Consider the following 15,955-nt stretch of genomic DNA (forward strand, 5'->3'; position numbering starts at 1 on the left):
AAAAACACCTGTCTAGTTAAGTACGTGCAGAGAAGCAGATACCCCGATTATTTACCTCACCTGCGATGGACAAGCTGTTGCTTTATTCCCCTGAAACGTCCCGAGCACACTAGCAGTATTTGGATGGGGGGGGGGGGACGACGACTCTGTGGGGAATGTTTGTAAACGTGGAAAAAGTGTACAAGTAACCCACAGACCCCCTCCGCTAAGAGAAATATTCTAGTTTTCCGGAGAGATGTGAACAGCCGGCTCCTAGCAGCCTCTGTCCACAGCGTGAACAAAGACACGGATGTTAATTAGCAACATCCGTGATCTTTGAGGCTTAATTTCAGAACCGGAGTAATGCTACAGCCTTTGGCCAGCTCAGATGTTCTCTCTTTAGCTTAATGAGAAAGGTTTTGTAATGGGATCTTGGAAGCGCAGAGAAGCGTAGAAACAGCAAAACAGATTTAGGAGTTGTGAGTCTCTCTAAGCTATAGGAATGCGATCGGGCTTTAGGTTTCAGCAGGATGGAAAAACCTTTCCCGTTCACACGTAGCCTTTCTGTCGCGTTTTTCTTTGCTAATACGGAGAGAGGTGTAATTCGAATCTTTGTTTAGACTGGAGGGGGATAGAAGCCGTAGCAAACGATGAAGAGAAACGGGAGGGGTGGGGGTGTCCTCTGGTTTTTTTTTTTTTTTTTTTTGGCTGGCTGAACAAAACCTGGCGCGGGCTCGCTGGCGCAGATAACGATCTCGCTCTGTTCAGAAGGCGGGTTTTGCGCAGGAGGTGAGGCCAGCGAGCCCGCGGAAGGCAGGTCCCCGCGCGGCAGGGTCCACCCCCTTGAAAACAAAACTTTTTTTCCTGCAGGCACTGAGAGCAGAGACCAGGAGCAGGGTCCCCGGAGCAGTCTCATCGCGCCCCCGCCGCGGAGCTGGTATGCGGTAGGGTAGTGCCATGTATTGGAAGAGCGACCCGATGTTCGTGTGCAGGCTGGATGACAAGGATCTTCCTGCGCTCGGCGGCCCCTCGGAGAAGGTGAGCGGGGCGGCAGCGCAGTGGGAGCGCGCGGCGGTCACCCGGCAGGGGCTGCACGGAAGCGAGCGCGGCGCCGGTGCCCGGTGCGGGGCGGGTCCCGGGCAGGAGCCCCGTGCCGGCTGGCGGGTTCCGTCTCTCCCCACTCCAGTCTGGGGGCCCTGGAACCGCCGGCCGTGCCTGCTTGGCGGAGAAGCGCCGGCTCCTGCCGCGACCATCAGCGGGAGGCTCCGGTCGGGCCCTGCAGGTGCTCGCAGACGAGCGGGCCGGGACGGCCGGAGCTCCCCGCTTCTGCCGGGCGAGACTGGCTGCAGCCAGCGCTGACAGCGGTCTCCCGCGCGCTCCCCCGCAGGCGAGCCCCGCGGCGGCCGACGAGGACTCCTGCTCTTCCTCCGCCGCGCTGTCGCCTTCCTCCTCACCGCGGTCCATGGCCTCGGGCTCCGGCTGCGCCCCCAGCAAGTGCGTGTGCAGCAGCTGCGGCCTGGAGATCGTGGACAAGTATCTGTTGAAGGTAAGAGCGTCCGCCGGCCCCTGCCCCTCGGGCGGGGGTCCCAGCCTGACCTGAGACTGCGGCGTTTATGCCGCGACCCGCGCCGCCCCTCCGACTCCGCAGCACGGGCGTCGGCGCGGGGCCGTGGCCGCGGAGGCCGAGCCCGCGGGGGCCGGGCGAAGCCCCGTGCCCGGCCGCCCTCGGCCGGGGGGAGCACGGAGTCCGCCCCCGGGCGGTGCGGGAAGAAGCTCGGCCGGGCCGCGGCGGGCGGCGCTCGGGACGGCGGAGCCTGCCGCGGCAGCGGCGTCCGGCGCCTTGAAGCCGTGCTGGCCTCCTGGCGCACCTGAAGATCATCGGGAACCGAGCTCAACGAGAAAATGCGACAGCGCTGCGAGCGGATAAACGAGCTCTAAGGAAACTTGCCCCCCTTTTCTCGCTCGTCTCTGAACCGCTTCCCTTCGTCGCTGTTACTTGAGCAGTTAGCATCCGTAACGATTTTAGCACGTTATTTTCGCTGCAGCCGAGACGGCATGTCCTTCGGCTTGCAGACGTGAGTAGAACTACTGCAGAAACGGTACTTAAAGCTATGAAGCTAACTGCACACCTCTGTGAGATTTGGGCCTTGCAGGAAAGCTGAAGTGGTATTTATGTTTTGATAACAGTTTTCTGTTTTGGGGCTGCGTTTTCTCACATTCTCTATGAGGAGCGTGAAAGAACAATGTTCAGTACATGGATAAGTTCCTGGTTGTGCTTTACGCTCCTGATTAAGCAGTGGTAGCACGACCCATTTTTTTTAGCTATCTTATAATTTTTTTTTAGTGTGATGCCATGAATTTAAAGGCAAAAAGTGCCTATTCAGAAGCATGGAAGCGAGTTACTCCTCTAAAAGGCGTTCTACTAATGTCTGTAAAAGAAGGAAAAACGTGTGATTGCAGAGCAGTTTTGCTAGTCTTAGCATTCAGGACTGAGCAAGATTACTTAAAATCGAAAACCTGGTGGTCTCTAAGTATAAAATTTAAGGCAGTTGGGAGGTGGCTATTTCCCTCTAGGATTACAGCCATTAGTTTTCCTGGATCAGAGTCTTGCCTCTCCACTTTCAAAAGTGAGATTAGAAAATCCTTCTTTCGGTCACTTGATTGCAATAGGTGCAGCTTTTAAATAAAGTCGTATATTCTGCAAAGAGTATGTTGATAGCACCACTGAAAGCATCTAAATAATCTATTTAGATCATTTGTTTTAGATCTTAGTGGTGATGAGGAGGTCAAAGGAACGTGTATGTCAGGTTGGCATTCGTTTAAAACAAGGTTGTTGCAGTTCAGGGAAGCTGTATATCATTTGTGCCAGTAAACCCCAGCCACCATTGTAATAGGCTGGTTTTGCACACGAAGCGTGCTGTGGAACTGGGAGCAGAGCCGACAGAAATTGGTTCTGGTCGCTTTAACTCCAGTGATATTTGGGTAGGTCATTTACATCACTGTTTACATCACTGTCTTCTGTCTGAAAAACTGGGATAGTGTGGCTTGGAGAGAGAGACTTCTAAATGATTATTTAGACTTCAAACATTATTCACTTCTGTATAGGTGGTGAAAGAAATCTGTGGTGGGTGCCTGGTAATCTTGCTGATCATCAGCAGCGTGTATTCTAATTTCAGCCCTGTAAATTAACAAATAAGAAGGTAGATGGATGACATCAACCTGGGCATGTAACAAAGCTACTGATTTCTTCTATGGAAGAGCATTAGCCTCTCAAGAGCAGTCAGTGCAACGAGCTTTGTGTTGTGGGATGTCAGCTCGTGCCTTGCACCACTGATGCTGCGCGGAGCTGTGTGCCAGCAGCCTGGCTGTGCATGGGATCCCCTTGTCTGCTCTAGGGGTCCTGGTATGGGCTGTTGTGGGCGTCGCCTGGCAAGCCTTTGTGTGCAGAAGCACTGTGTGGGCTTGGTCTGGCCCAAAAGCTGCTGTCCTGTATCTGTCTGCAGTGCATCCATTTTAAAAAATAGTTGTGAGGCTCAATTTGGCGACAGCTGTAATCAACAGTTTTACATTATACTGTGGTGTAAGTTTGTCAGCCTATGAAAATATGGCTGCCAACAAGAATAAATCTTGAGGGAGCATTGGGCAGCTGCAAGATGTAATATTAAAACCTGAAGAATGACTGAAATGGGCTTTTCCAGCTCGATCTGTAAGATTTGATACCTTACTTTCTCTTTCTCTGGCTTGTCTGGCAGCATTTTTATGAAAGGAACATCCTGGATTATCTCAAATCTGCCGTTTTGCCATTCCCAGTATATGGGCTGAAGATCTTAGTGTTTGCTATAGGATGAGAAATGGACACAGGACGCTTAAAATAAAAATCCATATATCTAAACTTGCTGGTTGTTTGTTTTATGTAATTTCTCCTATAAAATCTAGAATTATCTAAACAGCTATTACTTAACTTTTGTGGTCAGTGGGAGTCTTAGGTTTTCAAATCAAGTTATTTAGCTGGTGTGTAATGCACAACATGTTCGTGACAAAGAATTTTCTTTATAAGAATGAAGAAATGAAAATTCCACATAACTTATTTGCCCAAAACTTATACATGGCTTTTCAAAACTCCTGATTTGCTACTGCTTTCCATGACTATAACTAATTGTGGACATTACATCTTAAACGATCGTTGAGTTTGCTATAAAAAAAACTGCTAATGTGTTGAAGTTCTCAATCCATTCCCTAACTTTGCTTTATCAGAAATCTGGCAACTGATGATATGGTGTGTTTCTACTTGACAGGCCATGTTGTTTTGGTTTTGCTTCGGTACTTTCATTTTAAAATTTCAAATCACTTTGCAAAGTTTGTTCTTTGTTAAGCAGGAGTTCCTGCTGACTGGGAAACAGGAGCATGTAAGTTAGCAGTAAGGTCATGTGAGGCCAAAACTTGCTCTGTTACTGTAATACTGTGAGAACAGAACTGGTCACAAAATATCTGTGTAGAACTTGAATCTCTTGCTTCCTCTTCCTGTGCTTTTAATTACAAAGCCACAAAAGCATATTCTGAAGACCTTCATCAAATTCATTAACCCCTAATATGTATGCAGTTCTATAGGCAGTTTTGCCTTGAAGATAAATTTTTTGTGAATCACAATATGGGTTGTTTATGGTCTTTTCTGTTTGTATGAAAAAAGAAAAAAAGGTCTTCTGCCACTAATATTAGTATTTTATATTTACAAACTGAAGGGTATCTTTCTTTTGGTGTTCTTGCAGGTAAACGACCTCTGCTGGCATGTGCGCTGTCTCTCATGCAGTGTTTGCAGAACGTCTCTAGGAAGGCATACCAGCTGTTACATCAAAGATAAAGATATCTTCTGCAAACTTGATTATTTCAGGTATATCATGTAGCAATATAATTTTCTTAAATAAAATATCACACTTTCTTGTCAGGTTTTGCTTTGTCTATAACTAAAATGTGTGTTTAGATTATCTGCTTTCTTTTTTGTTGCCAGTTTTTTAAGTAATTGAACTATTGAGATTTTTTTGTAGAGGGATTTGGGAAACCCCCAGTCTGCCTAATGTACCTACATACCAAGTCTTTTTTTCTTTAAGTTATGCCTAGCTACTGCATTTATAGAATAATTTACCTCTGTACGCACGAAGGGTGGAAATGTTAGTCAAAATCCCTATCAAAATAAAGTTGTAAATCTATCGTGCAATGAATCAGCATTATCTAAGGGCGATTGAGAATACAAGGTAGAGTTGAGATGATTTTTTGATTGGACTGTCACTCTCACTGGTATGAGACATAGGATATCCCAAGGAAATACTAAAACAATCCGAAATAAATCTCTTAATCTTTAAAAGAAGCTTGCAGCAGTTATACCTTTCTATGATCAATTTGATTTAAATGTGAAATGCTCTTCAAGATTAATATATAATCATGTAAGGAAGAATATTATTAATTCTGGCTAGCATTAAAAGACTTTCTGGCCCCAGTACTTAAGATCAAATATTCAGTTCAGTAAGCAGGGAAAAAAAGTTGCTGTTAATTTTGGTGTGACCACTAGTACTTCCCCAGACCAAGATATTTATGGGATTCCTATCCGTGTAGTGAATGGATTATGGTCAGCTAGTCAGTTTTGACATGGAGGGAGGGAGCAGGCTGAATACTGCAGACATTTGGAAGAACAAAATTAATTTTATGGGACTTAAAAAAAAAAAAAAAAAAAAAAACTCAAGCCTGCAAAGATTTTTCAGAATGCTTATACATAATTCAACATATCCTGGTTGCTAGTTTCGTCTTGAAAGAGCAAAATTCTACAGTAGCGATGTAAATATTTGTCCGTATTTGAATTTCTTTTAAAGATGAAAAATCATAAACATTATGGTAATTAAGGAAATTACTCTGGAGATATAGGTTTTCCCCCTTCTGCTAAAAGGGTCAAAATGATTAGTGAAGGATAATGTAGCTAAATTATATGGACTACCACTACAGTAATGTGAAATTTATTTGAATAACTGGGAGAATTTTGAACGTGAGGTCTGCTGTTTTTATCTCCCACTGACAGCTTTTGAAAGAGATTGCTTTTGTAAAAGGAAAGATGAATTTTGAATTCGTTTTATAGGTTAGATGTTTTGATTTTTGCCCTTTGCCTTAAGGAAACTTAACTTCTGTAGTTCAGTAGTAGTCTTGCCTTAAGTTAGCACATACAGACTTGCTGATTTTGTTGCAGTTAACATGCAATTATGTAGTCCTTTAGTTCTGTGTGGTCAACTTACTTGGTGTGGATCTCAGCTGAGCTTCCACATCACATAGACACTGACACTCCTGGAGTGACTGCCCAAGATGGTTAGCGTCTGAGATTTTAGCCTTCTGTTGGCCTTTGTTATTTGCAGGCGGTATGGCACCCGCTGTTCCCGCTGTGGGAGGCACATTCATTCTACTGACTGGGTCCGGAGGGCTAAAGGAAATGTATATCACTTGGCGTGTTTTGCCTGCTTCTCCTGCAAAAGACAACTTTCTACTGGAGAGGAATTTGCTTTGGTCGAAGAGAAAGTCCTATGTAGAGTACATTATGACTGCATGTTGGACAATCTGAAAAGAGAAGTTGAAAATGGTAACATCCAGCTTTTAAGAACTGTTTGTGGTTTATTTTTAATTAAATTGTTGGGGTTTACTTCATCTTCCTTATTAAAAGAGGTAATTATCTAGCTTTGCAAAGTCTGGAAGCACAGGTTCTTGAATTAAAATAATGTGCAAATTATTTGATGTATGAAAGTTTTTCTTTATTTTGAGTTTGTGTAACTTGTTTCCTATCCTAAGGAAGAGAAAGTAAAGCGTATCTCATTGATAAAATGTCATGTGGGTTCTATCCCTTCCATTTTTTCCAAGGGAGTCAATTGGGGTGTTTTGGGTGATGGTGCCAGATCAATTTAACTTTGAGCAAAACAATTTTTTTCAAGATGAAATTCAGCTGGTGAGCTACTGCTAGTTACTGTTGGAGGACAGCCTGATTTACGAATAACATAATTTTGAACGCTTAGGATACAGCGTTGTTTTCTTTTTAATGCTTCAGGTAATGGGATTAATGTGGAAGGAGCATTGCTAACAGAACAAGATGTTAATCATCCAAAGCCAGCAAAAAGAGCTCGGACCAGCTTCACAGCAGATCAACTCCAGGTAAATGCAGTGCTAAGAACTTGAGTATTTCAGATTTACGTAGGACATAACTTCTGAACTGATAGGAAGACAGATGCGGGGGGGGGAGGGGAGGGAGGTGGAGGGAGGTTTGTATGCTTTAAACTATTTCATAAACTATCAAGACAGAGCATGTTTCTGGAATAGTTTGTCTGTTTCAATGGTTTCATATGAAATAGTTACCCTTCAAGCTTTTTTTTCCCTGAGGGCAGCTGGTAATCCTGCAGAGTGGAAACAAAAAGGTTGATCTATTCGATTGCTTGATGACATCTATTTGATCAGACATTTACATCACTACACATAATAGAGAATATTTTTAGAATTACATAGTATTATGAGTTGCTAGAGATGGGTACTGTATGAGACTTAAAGACATTAAGAGGCAGGAAGCTTGGATTTTGTTGTGTACAATAAAGACTGTAAAAGTTTGTGTTCTCAAACTGGGTAAGTATTGTGGGTTCCTGTTTATATTCATGTGAACACATCTCAACTCTTGTCAATTAAATTTTCTTGTTTCTCTTTGATTTATGAGGAAGATGAGCAGTAGTTGTCATTTCTTATCACCATTGGTTCATCTAAAGCATGTCAATTCAGCATCTAATTCATGTCAATACTTGCTTTTTAGATCACATTACAGTCTTGGCTATATTTATGTGCGCTAGGAAGATAGACTATCAATAGGGACTCATCCTTGCTTTCCTTCCTTCTCTTCCCTTCTCTCAGCCTTTACAAAATGCTTCACAGGCATACTAATTCTCGAAGTATCTTTGAGCTTTGCTGCTGCCTGTTAAAACATACTAAGCTCTGTAGTCTTGGTATCATGTTTCAAGAGCCTAGCATTGGTATTTAATGTTGCATGTTTTTTTGGGGGGGAGGGACTGGGGGGAACAGGGGACTTTTTCACAGAGCTGGGTGGAGTAAAATACAGGAAAAGTGCATTTGAAGTTCTTGGCAGCAGTTCTCTTACTGTCTAATTTTTTCTTGATCGTGCATTATTGAAACACATTTTTTCAATATCCCATTATGCTAGCTCAACCACTAGTTATATTCCTTTCCATTGTCAGGACGAAAGGGAAGTGGGAACCTAGGAAGTCTGAAAGTATCAAATAAAAACTCCTTGTAGGGTCAAGCCTGCCCTGAAGGGGGAGGGATAGGGACTGCCTGCATCTGCTCTGCTTTCAAGGCTTCTTTTATTGTTGCTATCTTGGCAAGAGTTAGCTCTGGACTGCCTGAAATATGAGTAATTTCTCCCTCTGGATCACCAGTTCACTAAATTAGAAAAACACCATGACCAGGGCCAGCTCCCCATGAAAGGGGTAGTAGCGAGACCAGACTTAGAGGCTTCAACCTGTAGTGGGAAGGAAGCTACAGCATTCTCCCTAATTTTAGCTACACCTCCCCACATTCAGTTTATAACATATCTTCAGCGAGTTTTTGGATGCACACTGCCACTACACCACTGTTTTTTTTTTGGTGTCTCAGTCTAAGTTCTGTCTTGTCAGCCTGTCCTCCTCTTGTCCATGGTAAAAGCAGTTGAGGGAAACTAAGCAGAGATATAATAACATATACAGTGCTGCTTAAACGATGCACAACATGACATGTGGCTGTTCAAAGCTTAGTTTGCTATTTCATCCATTACTGGAGACAAGGTGTTATTAGTCCGGAGCAAGGGTACCAGCAATAAACTGAAAAGAGCATAAGGCAAGGATGTTAAGCTTGAACTTCCACAGAAGGGGGTCTTTCTTTTCCAACACCAACTGAATGGGAGATAGGCCCAACTAGCAGAGCAGGAACTGTATTCGGGGCTCCTTCTGGTTTGACATCAATGAAACTTTCATGTTCTCTTTTCCTGTTTTAAATAGATTGTAACCTACTTCAGCAGATATGTGATCTCTTAAGGCTTCTTGTTTTAAGACACTTGCTGTCTGTTCAGTGCCTCAGTCTCTGTACCTGTTGTTGATATAAGACTTGATTTCCAGTAAGAGAAGTATCAGAGGAAAGAGCCACTGTCAGAGTGGCAGTGTATAATAGTATGCTTCATGAAGTACTTCTTGTTCAGAAGGATATCTGTCCTCTTTGTTTTTGTATGGAGTTCAGTTGGAAAATAAATAGTTCCAACACTTCCGAATGTGAAGAGTAGTAGTCTGAATCCTTCAAATAGGCAAAATGTGCGGAGCATCAAGGGACAAAATCCAGAAATGAGAAACTAGTTTACTAAGTTGCTGAAGAAATCTCACAGAAATCCAAGTCTTACTTCCTTAAATAAGGTAAACTCTTACAGGCTTCAGAGTTGTTCAGGATATAGGCCAGGTTGACATCTCTGCTTCCTCAAAAATTGTAGCTGATATCACAATGACAAGTGTTCACTTCAGTCTTCATTAAAAAGAAGAATCAAACCAAACAGTTGTGTAGCGCAGGTCAGTCAGGGTGGAGCCTGTGTGTCTCTTATCAGTGAAAAGTAAACGAGGTACAAAGAGCTTCCAAGTTGCCTGCATCCTCCATGCAGCTGAAAAGAGGATTGAGTTGCTCCATATAATACAAGATGCCAATAGTGATTGACAAGTTCAGAAAGGCCAGTCAAAACTCATTCCTTCCTTATGCTGTGCTCTGTGGTCTGATGCTTAAGACGTTTTCTTTATCAAGCATGTTTGAATCACTTTGCAGTGGATTTTCTCCTGCAATCCTTTTAGTGCAATCATAACAGAATGCTTTGTCCATGTTCGACTATTTCCAAGCAGAATTCATTTCTTTCATTTCTCAAAAATGTCTCGATTCAGATAAACAGAAAAAGGGGCTTGTATTTTGGATTTGATTTTTGCAGATTTTTTTTTTGTTTTCCTAATGTACTGGGGGCTGTTTGGAGACTAGTGGTTAAAGCAGTTTCCTGAAAGCATTGAAGGAGAAGGGTAATAGTCTGAGAAGAGTCTATAATGCCACTCTCAAGACTGCACAAAAATAAAAACTTGCAATCTCTTATCTGTCCTTTTCAGGTTATGCAAGCACAGTTTGCTCAGGACAACAATCCAGATGCACAAACACTTCAGAAACTGGCAGAAAGAACAGGCCTGAGCAGGCGTGTTATACAGGTGACTGTGCTAAGTTACTTGACTAGCAATCTGGTACTCATCCATTGGAAATGCTTGATGACAAATCAACAGTAGCAATGTAGTTATTGTGAGATTTAAAAAAATCTAATCTGGTGGTTTTAACATAACTTTGAACAACATCCTTAGTCAGGAGTAGGTCTAGAACCAAAGTGCTGATTTGGATGATTTGCTGTAGTCCTCTTGTGCTTTGTGTGGAGGATTAATAATCTTCCAGGAAGAAACTTCTTAGCCTAAATAGTATATAAATTGGCACTAAGATTTTTCTAAATATAAATTTGTGATTTCAGTAGCCTGTTCTTAAGAGCTGCACTTTTTGAAAATGGCTTGTGATATGTAACACAGACATGAGGATTAAGTATCTAGTGATTTAAGTATATAGTGGTTTAGAGAGCAGAGTTGAAATATATGCCTAACCCATTCAAAACCGAGAAATACAAACTTAGATTTTTACTTTGCTTGAAGATGCCTCTCAGCAATCGTTATATTCATCCTCTTTTTACATATACATATTTTTACATATGATATAACTTATAAATTTTATTGTAAATAAAAAGAAACTTGCAGTTCCCTTGTCTCATCCTAGCTCAGAAGACTGACAATGCTTCTGTGGAAGCGAGGTATCTGGTAGCTGTGATTAAGCTTTTAAAAAAAAAAAAATTGAAGCTTGCTTGCTTCTCAGCATGAAAAAGGAAAATTGGTATCCTGTGAAAATCTGTCCTGCTGCCAGCAGTGTTCAGGCACAGATGGCTCTGACCAGTTGTGTGTCTGGGGGCAGCAGTCTAAACTGTGCTGCTGGGCTGTTGTGGGTGCTGCTCCTCAGCCCAGCCAGGCACTTGCCTCAGGAACCATGCAGCCCCTCCCAGTGCCTGTCCTCTGTGGGCTACTGGTTGCTACAGAAGCTTTCCTGACTTTTCTGCATGTGCTTAAGGCAATCTTAAACCATGCAGTCTTAGAGTGGATATTTCTTCTTTTGGACCGTCAGTGTTATATTGAAGGCCAAATTAACTAACTGATCTGAGGTTTTTTATCAAGTTCATGTCAAAGCAGAATGCAATCGATCAACATGATGTAAATTTTTCCCCCTTTTCAGGTGTGGTTTCAAAATTGTAGAGCACGCCATAAGAAACATGTTAGTCCTAATCATTCATCTACTGCTCCTGTCACAGCAGTTCAGCCCTCCAGGCTGTCTCCACCCATGTTAGAAGAAATGGCATACTCAGCATATGTACCCCAAGATGGGACTATGTTAACTGCTCTACATAGTTATATGGATGGTAGGTACAACAACTTTCCATATCCAAGTAAAATCGTTTTTGACTGTAGCAAGAACAGTTTACCAAGCATCAGTTAAAGAAGCTTACCGGATTTCTCATTTCCAGTATTCTTTATAGAATATCTTAATACTGTATTTGCTGTCTGTGCCTCATTAAGAAGTGTGCCACTTCTAGCAATAGCCCTTCACTGTAATAGTGTAGCTGAAGATCTGGGTGTGAAGACCACCTCTTGTACTTCCTCCAAACTATGAACATTAGTAATAAGAATTCAAACACTTTTTAAAATATTTGTGGTGTATTTTCCCCTATATCTAATTTAAGTGAAAACTGTTCACTATCCAGCCCCCAACTCTTACCCCATGGATTGTATGTGTACTAAATCCAGCAACTGCACTGAAAAACTTCATCTTCCTTCACAGTAATGCACAGTGGGTGGGGAGGCTGGGGAGGGGAGGAACCTGGTTTTCAAAAACTCTTGTCATTGTGTTGTTTGACCTGGCAAGTCAACTTTGTCTCCTACTTATGATTAGGAGAGACTGAAGGATTTGGAAGCACTGGACTCTGAGCTGCATGTGTGGCCTGAGTTCATTCTTCTCAAAAACAGTGGTGTAAAGTGGACTGTGGATGAAGGTGTGTGGACACTGAGCCCAAAGTGCGGGGTTGGTGGAAGTGTCTGTGATGCCAGCTGGTACCTCCTGGTGTCAGACTTGGCTAGAAAAACAAAGCTTGCTTAGGTGGTTGGGGACTAGTGAACCATTATTTACCCAGTGGGTTTTTACTAGCTAATAATCTTTTTCTACCTCCAATGAAGTTGACCAGTAAATCTTTCTGTCTTTGTAGCTCATTCACCTACAGCTCTTGGACTCCAGCCTTTGCTACCCCATTCAATGACACAACTGCCAATAAGTCATACCTAATTCCTTTCTGTCAGGGATATAAGCTAGTAAGGATGTAATCTTAAGTCATTTATTGTGTATGAAAATATCATTGGAAAGATATTAATGTTAACTTTTTATTTAACATCTAAAGCATTTTCAAGACCACTTTTGCTGCCCAGGTATGTAAGTATGTATTTAGCCTGCAAGACACTTTTATGGATTCCGCATAAATAAATATTACATTGTTTACAAGCCTTATTAAACACCTTTTTGTATTGTCTGGAAGTAGTCCACTCTAGTTATGTATTTGTTAATTTATTTGTCATCAAAAGAGCACTTTGCCTAAAAGAAAGGACTGACAATTGTGCAAAATGTTTACAATTCTTTGTGAAATCGTAGTTTATCATTAGTTTGTATCTGTAAGTTATTGCTAAAAGTATTACCTGTATTTGAGTTGTATACAGCCTATATGTTAAAGCTTATTTCTGTGAGTTTACAAAAATTTTGGTTGCAAATATTTTCAACATAAACTAAATAAAGTTTCTGCTGTAGCATGCTAAGCAAAAATGTTGCTGTGTTTATGGTTGCACTGTGATCATTTGTGAAGTGTTTAGCTTAAATCTTCATATTTTAAGAAAAGGATGCTGGTATACTTAGGCTGCACCAGACTCTTTCAGGTGTGTTCATCTGTCTTAACTGATTTTAAAAATACTTCTAATGAGTTTAGATTTGTCTTGAAATGCTTCAAATAAGTACTCCTTTAATGTAAGTATACACAGCAGTGCTTCTCCTGAGGTTGAGGGTGCATACCTGCAATGTGAGGGAAATTGTGGATATACAGGGCAGATTTTAACTGTGACTGAAGTTAGTGAGTGGAGGACCTAAATTTAAATCCACTTTAGTACTTTGCATTTGTACTAGTTCAGCTTCTGATTTTTTTCAGGATTTTTGCCTTCCGATTTTGTTAAGCAGGAGGATGACTAATATGTAATACTTAAATAGTCTGCATTTTTAAAGTAACATCTAGTTCAGTATTTTGACTGACCTGTATCAAACTGCACCTTAATAGAAATAGGAATTCAGTCAAATGCTGAAAAGTATGCTGTGTTTAACAGTTGTTGTGCTAAGCCTTAATTGAAAAGTATGTCTTGACACGCTGATTTGATGGATAAAGGCTAGTGTATACCATGAACTGAACTGACTTTTGTCTTCACAGACTAGTTTCCTTCAAGGATTTAAGACGGGTAGATCCCATCTGCACACTTAAACCTTACTTGCATCAGAAGGAAATCGTACTTTTGAAGGTGTGTGTGTGTCCTTTTTTTCCTCTCCAACTGAGTTAGTGTCTCTAATGTGTCAAATTTCATAACTGTTCTGGTCAAACCATTTCAATGTGTTAATAAAGGTAGTATTCTCCCACCACAGAAAGATGATGGCTTTTAAGAGCATAGTTTCAATGCCAAGCTTTGAATTATTCATGTTCCATAAATTAAATGTCAGCGCTATTTGCAGTGCAACTCACAGATGCTCAAGCTAATCTGAGTAGCAAAAGTAATCTCTTTGCACTGGCACAGTGCTTTGTCTAGGCTAGTATACCCTGCCACAACATCTCTCAAATAATGCTTAAGACACAGGGTGTTGTAGAACTTGACTGACTTTACATTTTCTTCCAACATGTATCATTGAAATTCTCTGGGTGGAACATTGAACTGAATGCATCACTTTCAGTAGCTAAGATAGCCCCATATATCTGCATGATACAAAATTGTATGCATAGCAGTAGACAGATGAGTTCTTGTTTTGTTGTCTGATATGTAAGCAGGACAACCTTACTGCTGAAGTTTTCAGTTAAACGTTAACTGATGCTAATTTAGTTCTCAACATAAATTGGTAATGTAAAATACTAAGTTGTCATGTTTTTAAAATGCATCTTGACTTATACATAATCTCTTTAAAGAAAAGTAATTATTCACTCTAATTTGAAGGACTTAAGCAGCTTCAGGTTGCTTAAGACAAAGTAAGGCCAGACCTATTTATGAAATATCCCATTCTGTCCAGTTCCACAGTTGGAGTAGGATTAAAGTAAACAGTGAGCAATTTTCCCACTTCCCAGTGAAAATAGGAAGCAGGAGATATCATCTTTGGCTATTGTGAATGGATGAGCAGCTATTTATAAAGTGAGGCTGGGGAAATGTGGAGTTAAAAATAGGAAGTTCCAGGAGAGGATCTGGACTTTGAGCGTTGCCTTTGAGAACATAAGACCTGTGCTACTGGCCTGCCTTGAATTGGCTGCAGTTGCTAGGCTGCATGGAGTAGACAAGGTGTATGGAAAACCAGGAGTCTTAGTCTGGTGCTCTCGGCTGAAGCTGTTGCTGTACCATGACTTGCAAGTTTGAATGGTTTTTCTTTTTTCTGCTGGTTGTGTGCTCACTTGCATTTTTGACAGCATGTGCTGCTGAACTCCTCTGACACTGGAGCTGTTTTTACTGCTTCCTGCTGTTTTAAAAGAGTAACACACTGCTGTGCTGAGAAAATTTGTGGGATGCATTTACAGGAAGAGAATATGGCTATTGCTACAGCAGGAGCATAAAGTAGTATGTTTAGTGCCTTTTAGGCTCAATATATTTGACTTAAAATTGAAAAGCAATGTTGTATGAAATAAACTAATTCACAAAATAAATTGGTTTTAACATGTGACTTAGAAGTGATGTATCTTGAACAGAAAAAAAGGTAGAGCTGTGCTTAGTGCTCTACTTCTTGGGTTACTTTGCAGAAAAACTCATTCATCCCTCTGATTCTAAACTGTTTAGCCTACAAGGTAGGATAGCACTTCATACAAACTACACTGAAACTTAGCAAAGAAATCCAAAATGGAACTAATGATGTAAAATATATTTTGCACCCAGAGGTTCTCAAAGGAAGAAATATCACTAACAAAGTTAAAGCTCTGTCTTGAAAGTACTGAGAAGACTGGCTATCCACTTCCAGCCCTCTTTCCCTTCCTTCCCTGACCTGTATAACTAATACCTTGTTGGGGATGGCTTGTGTATTACTGTGTGTCAGGATAAGTAACTGTAACCGCTCTGCAAAATACAACTTAAAATTCATTCTATTCAGCCTGTTGTAGGAAGAGGGGAAAATATAGATGAAAAAATCTTTGCAGTACAAGTTTCAGAAAATCTGTAAAGGATGTCTGCTATTAGAATCTAGTAGTAGTTCAGTTTGCAAGGTACAGAAGTATCTATTGCTCTAGAATCTCCAAGATCCTTCAGAGATATTTCAAACTTAGTATTTAAATTAAATACTGGGATATAAATCCTTTGAAACTCCATCTACTCAGTGGAAGTATGGGTTTGTGTTTATAATGCAAACAAATCTGAGAAGTTCTTGGGTATTTTCTAGTCTACTTTTCACTCCAATGAGCAAATTCCTCCTAGATACTGCCAATAGAGATGTTTGTCTAAACTGTTCTTAAATGTCTCCAGTGGTAGAAACTTTTACAGAACCCTCAGGAAATCTGGCA

General features: G+C 41.3%; 1 protein-coding gene across 1 annotated transcript; it reads left to right on the plus strand.

Moving 5' to 3' along the window:
• Positions 1-882: 882 nt before the first annotated feature.
• Positions 883-12,471, plus strand: LHX8 (LIM homeobox 8). Its single transcript, XM_035564465.1, has 8 exons — positions 883-1,017; positions 1,367-1,525; positions 4,746-4,867; positions 6,372-6,592; positions 7,052-7,155; positions 10,164-10,259; positions 11,371-11,554; positions 12,395-12,471. The coding sequence occupies exons 1-8, from the start codon at positions 937-939 to the stop codon at positions 12,469-12,471; spliced, it is 1,044 nt and encodes a 347-aa protein (XP_035420358.1). The 5' UTR covers positions 883-936.
• Positions 12,472-15,955: the final 3,484 nt, after the last annotated feature.

This window comes from Cygnus atratus, chromosome 8 (genome assembly GCF_013377495.2).
Source record: "Cygnus atratus isolate AKBS03 ecotype Queensland, Australia chromosome 8, CAtr_DNAZoo_HiC_assembly, whole genome shotgun sequence".
Lineage (NCBI taxonomy): Eukaryota > Metazoa > Chordata > Aves > Anseriformes > Anatidae > Cygnus > Cygnus atratus.

What these genes read in the sequence shown, in the direction of transcription:
- LHX8 (XM_035564465.1), top strand. Translation starts at nt 937, where the DNA reads ATGTATTGGAAGAGCGACCCGATGTTCGTGTGCAGGCTGGATGACAAG. An exon ending in TGCAAACTTGATTATTTCAG is followed by an intron (nt 4,868 to 6,371) that starts GTATATCATGTA and finishes TGTTATTTGCAG; the next exon opens with GCGGTATGGCACCCGCTGTT. An exon ending in TCACAGCAGATCAACTCCAG is followed by an intron (nt 7,156 to 10,163) that starts GTAAATGCAGTG and finishes TGTCCTTTTCAG; the next exon opens with GTTATGCAAGCACAGTTTGC.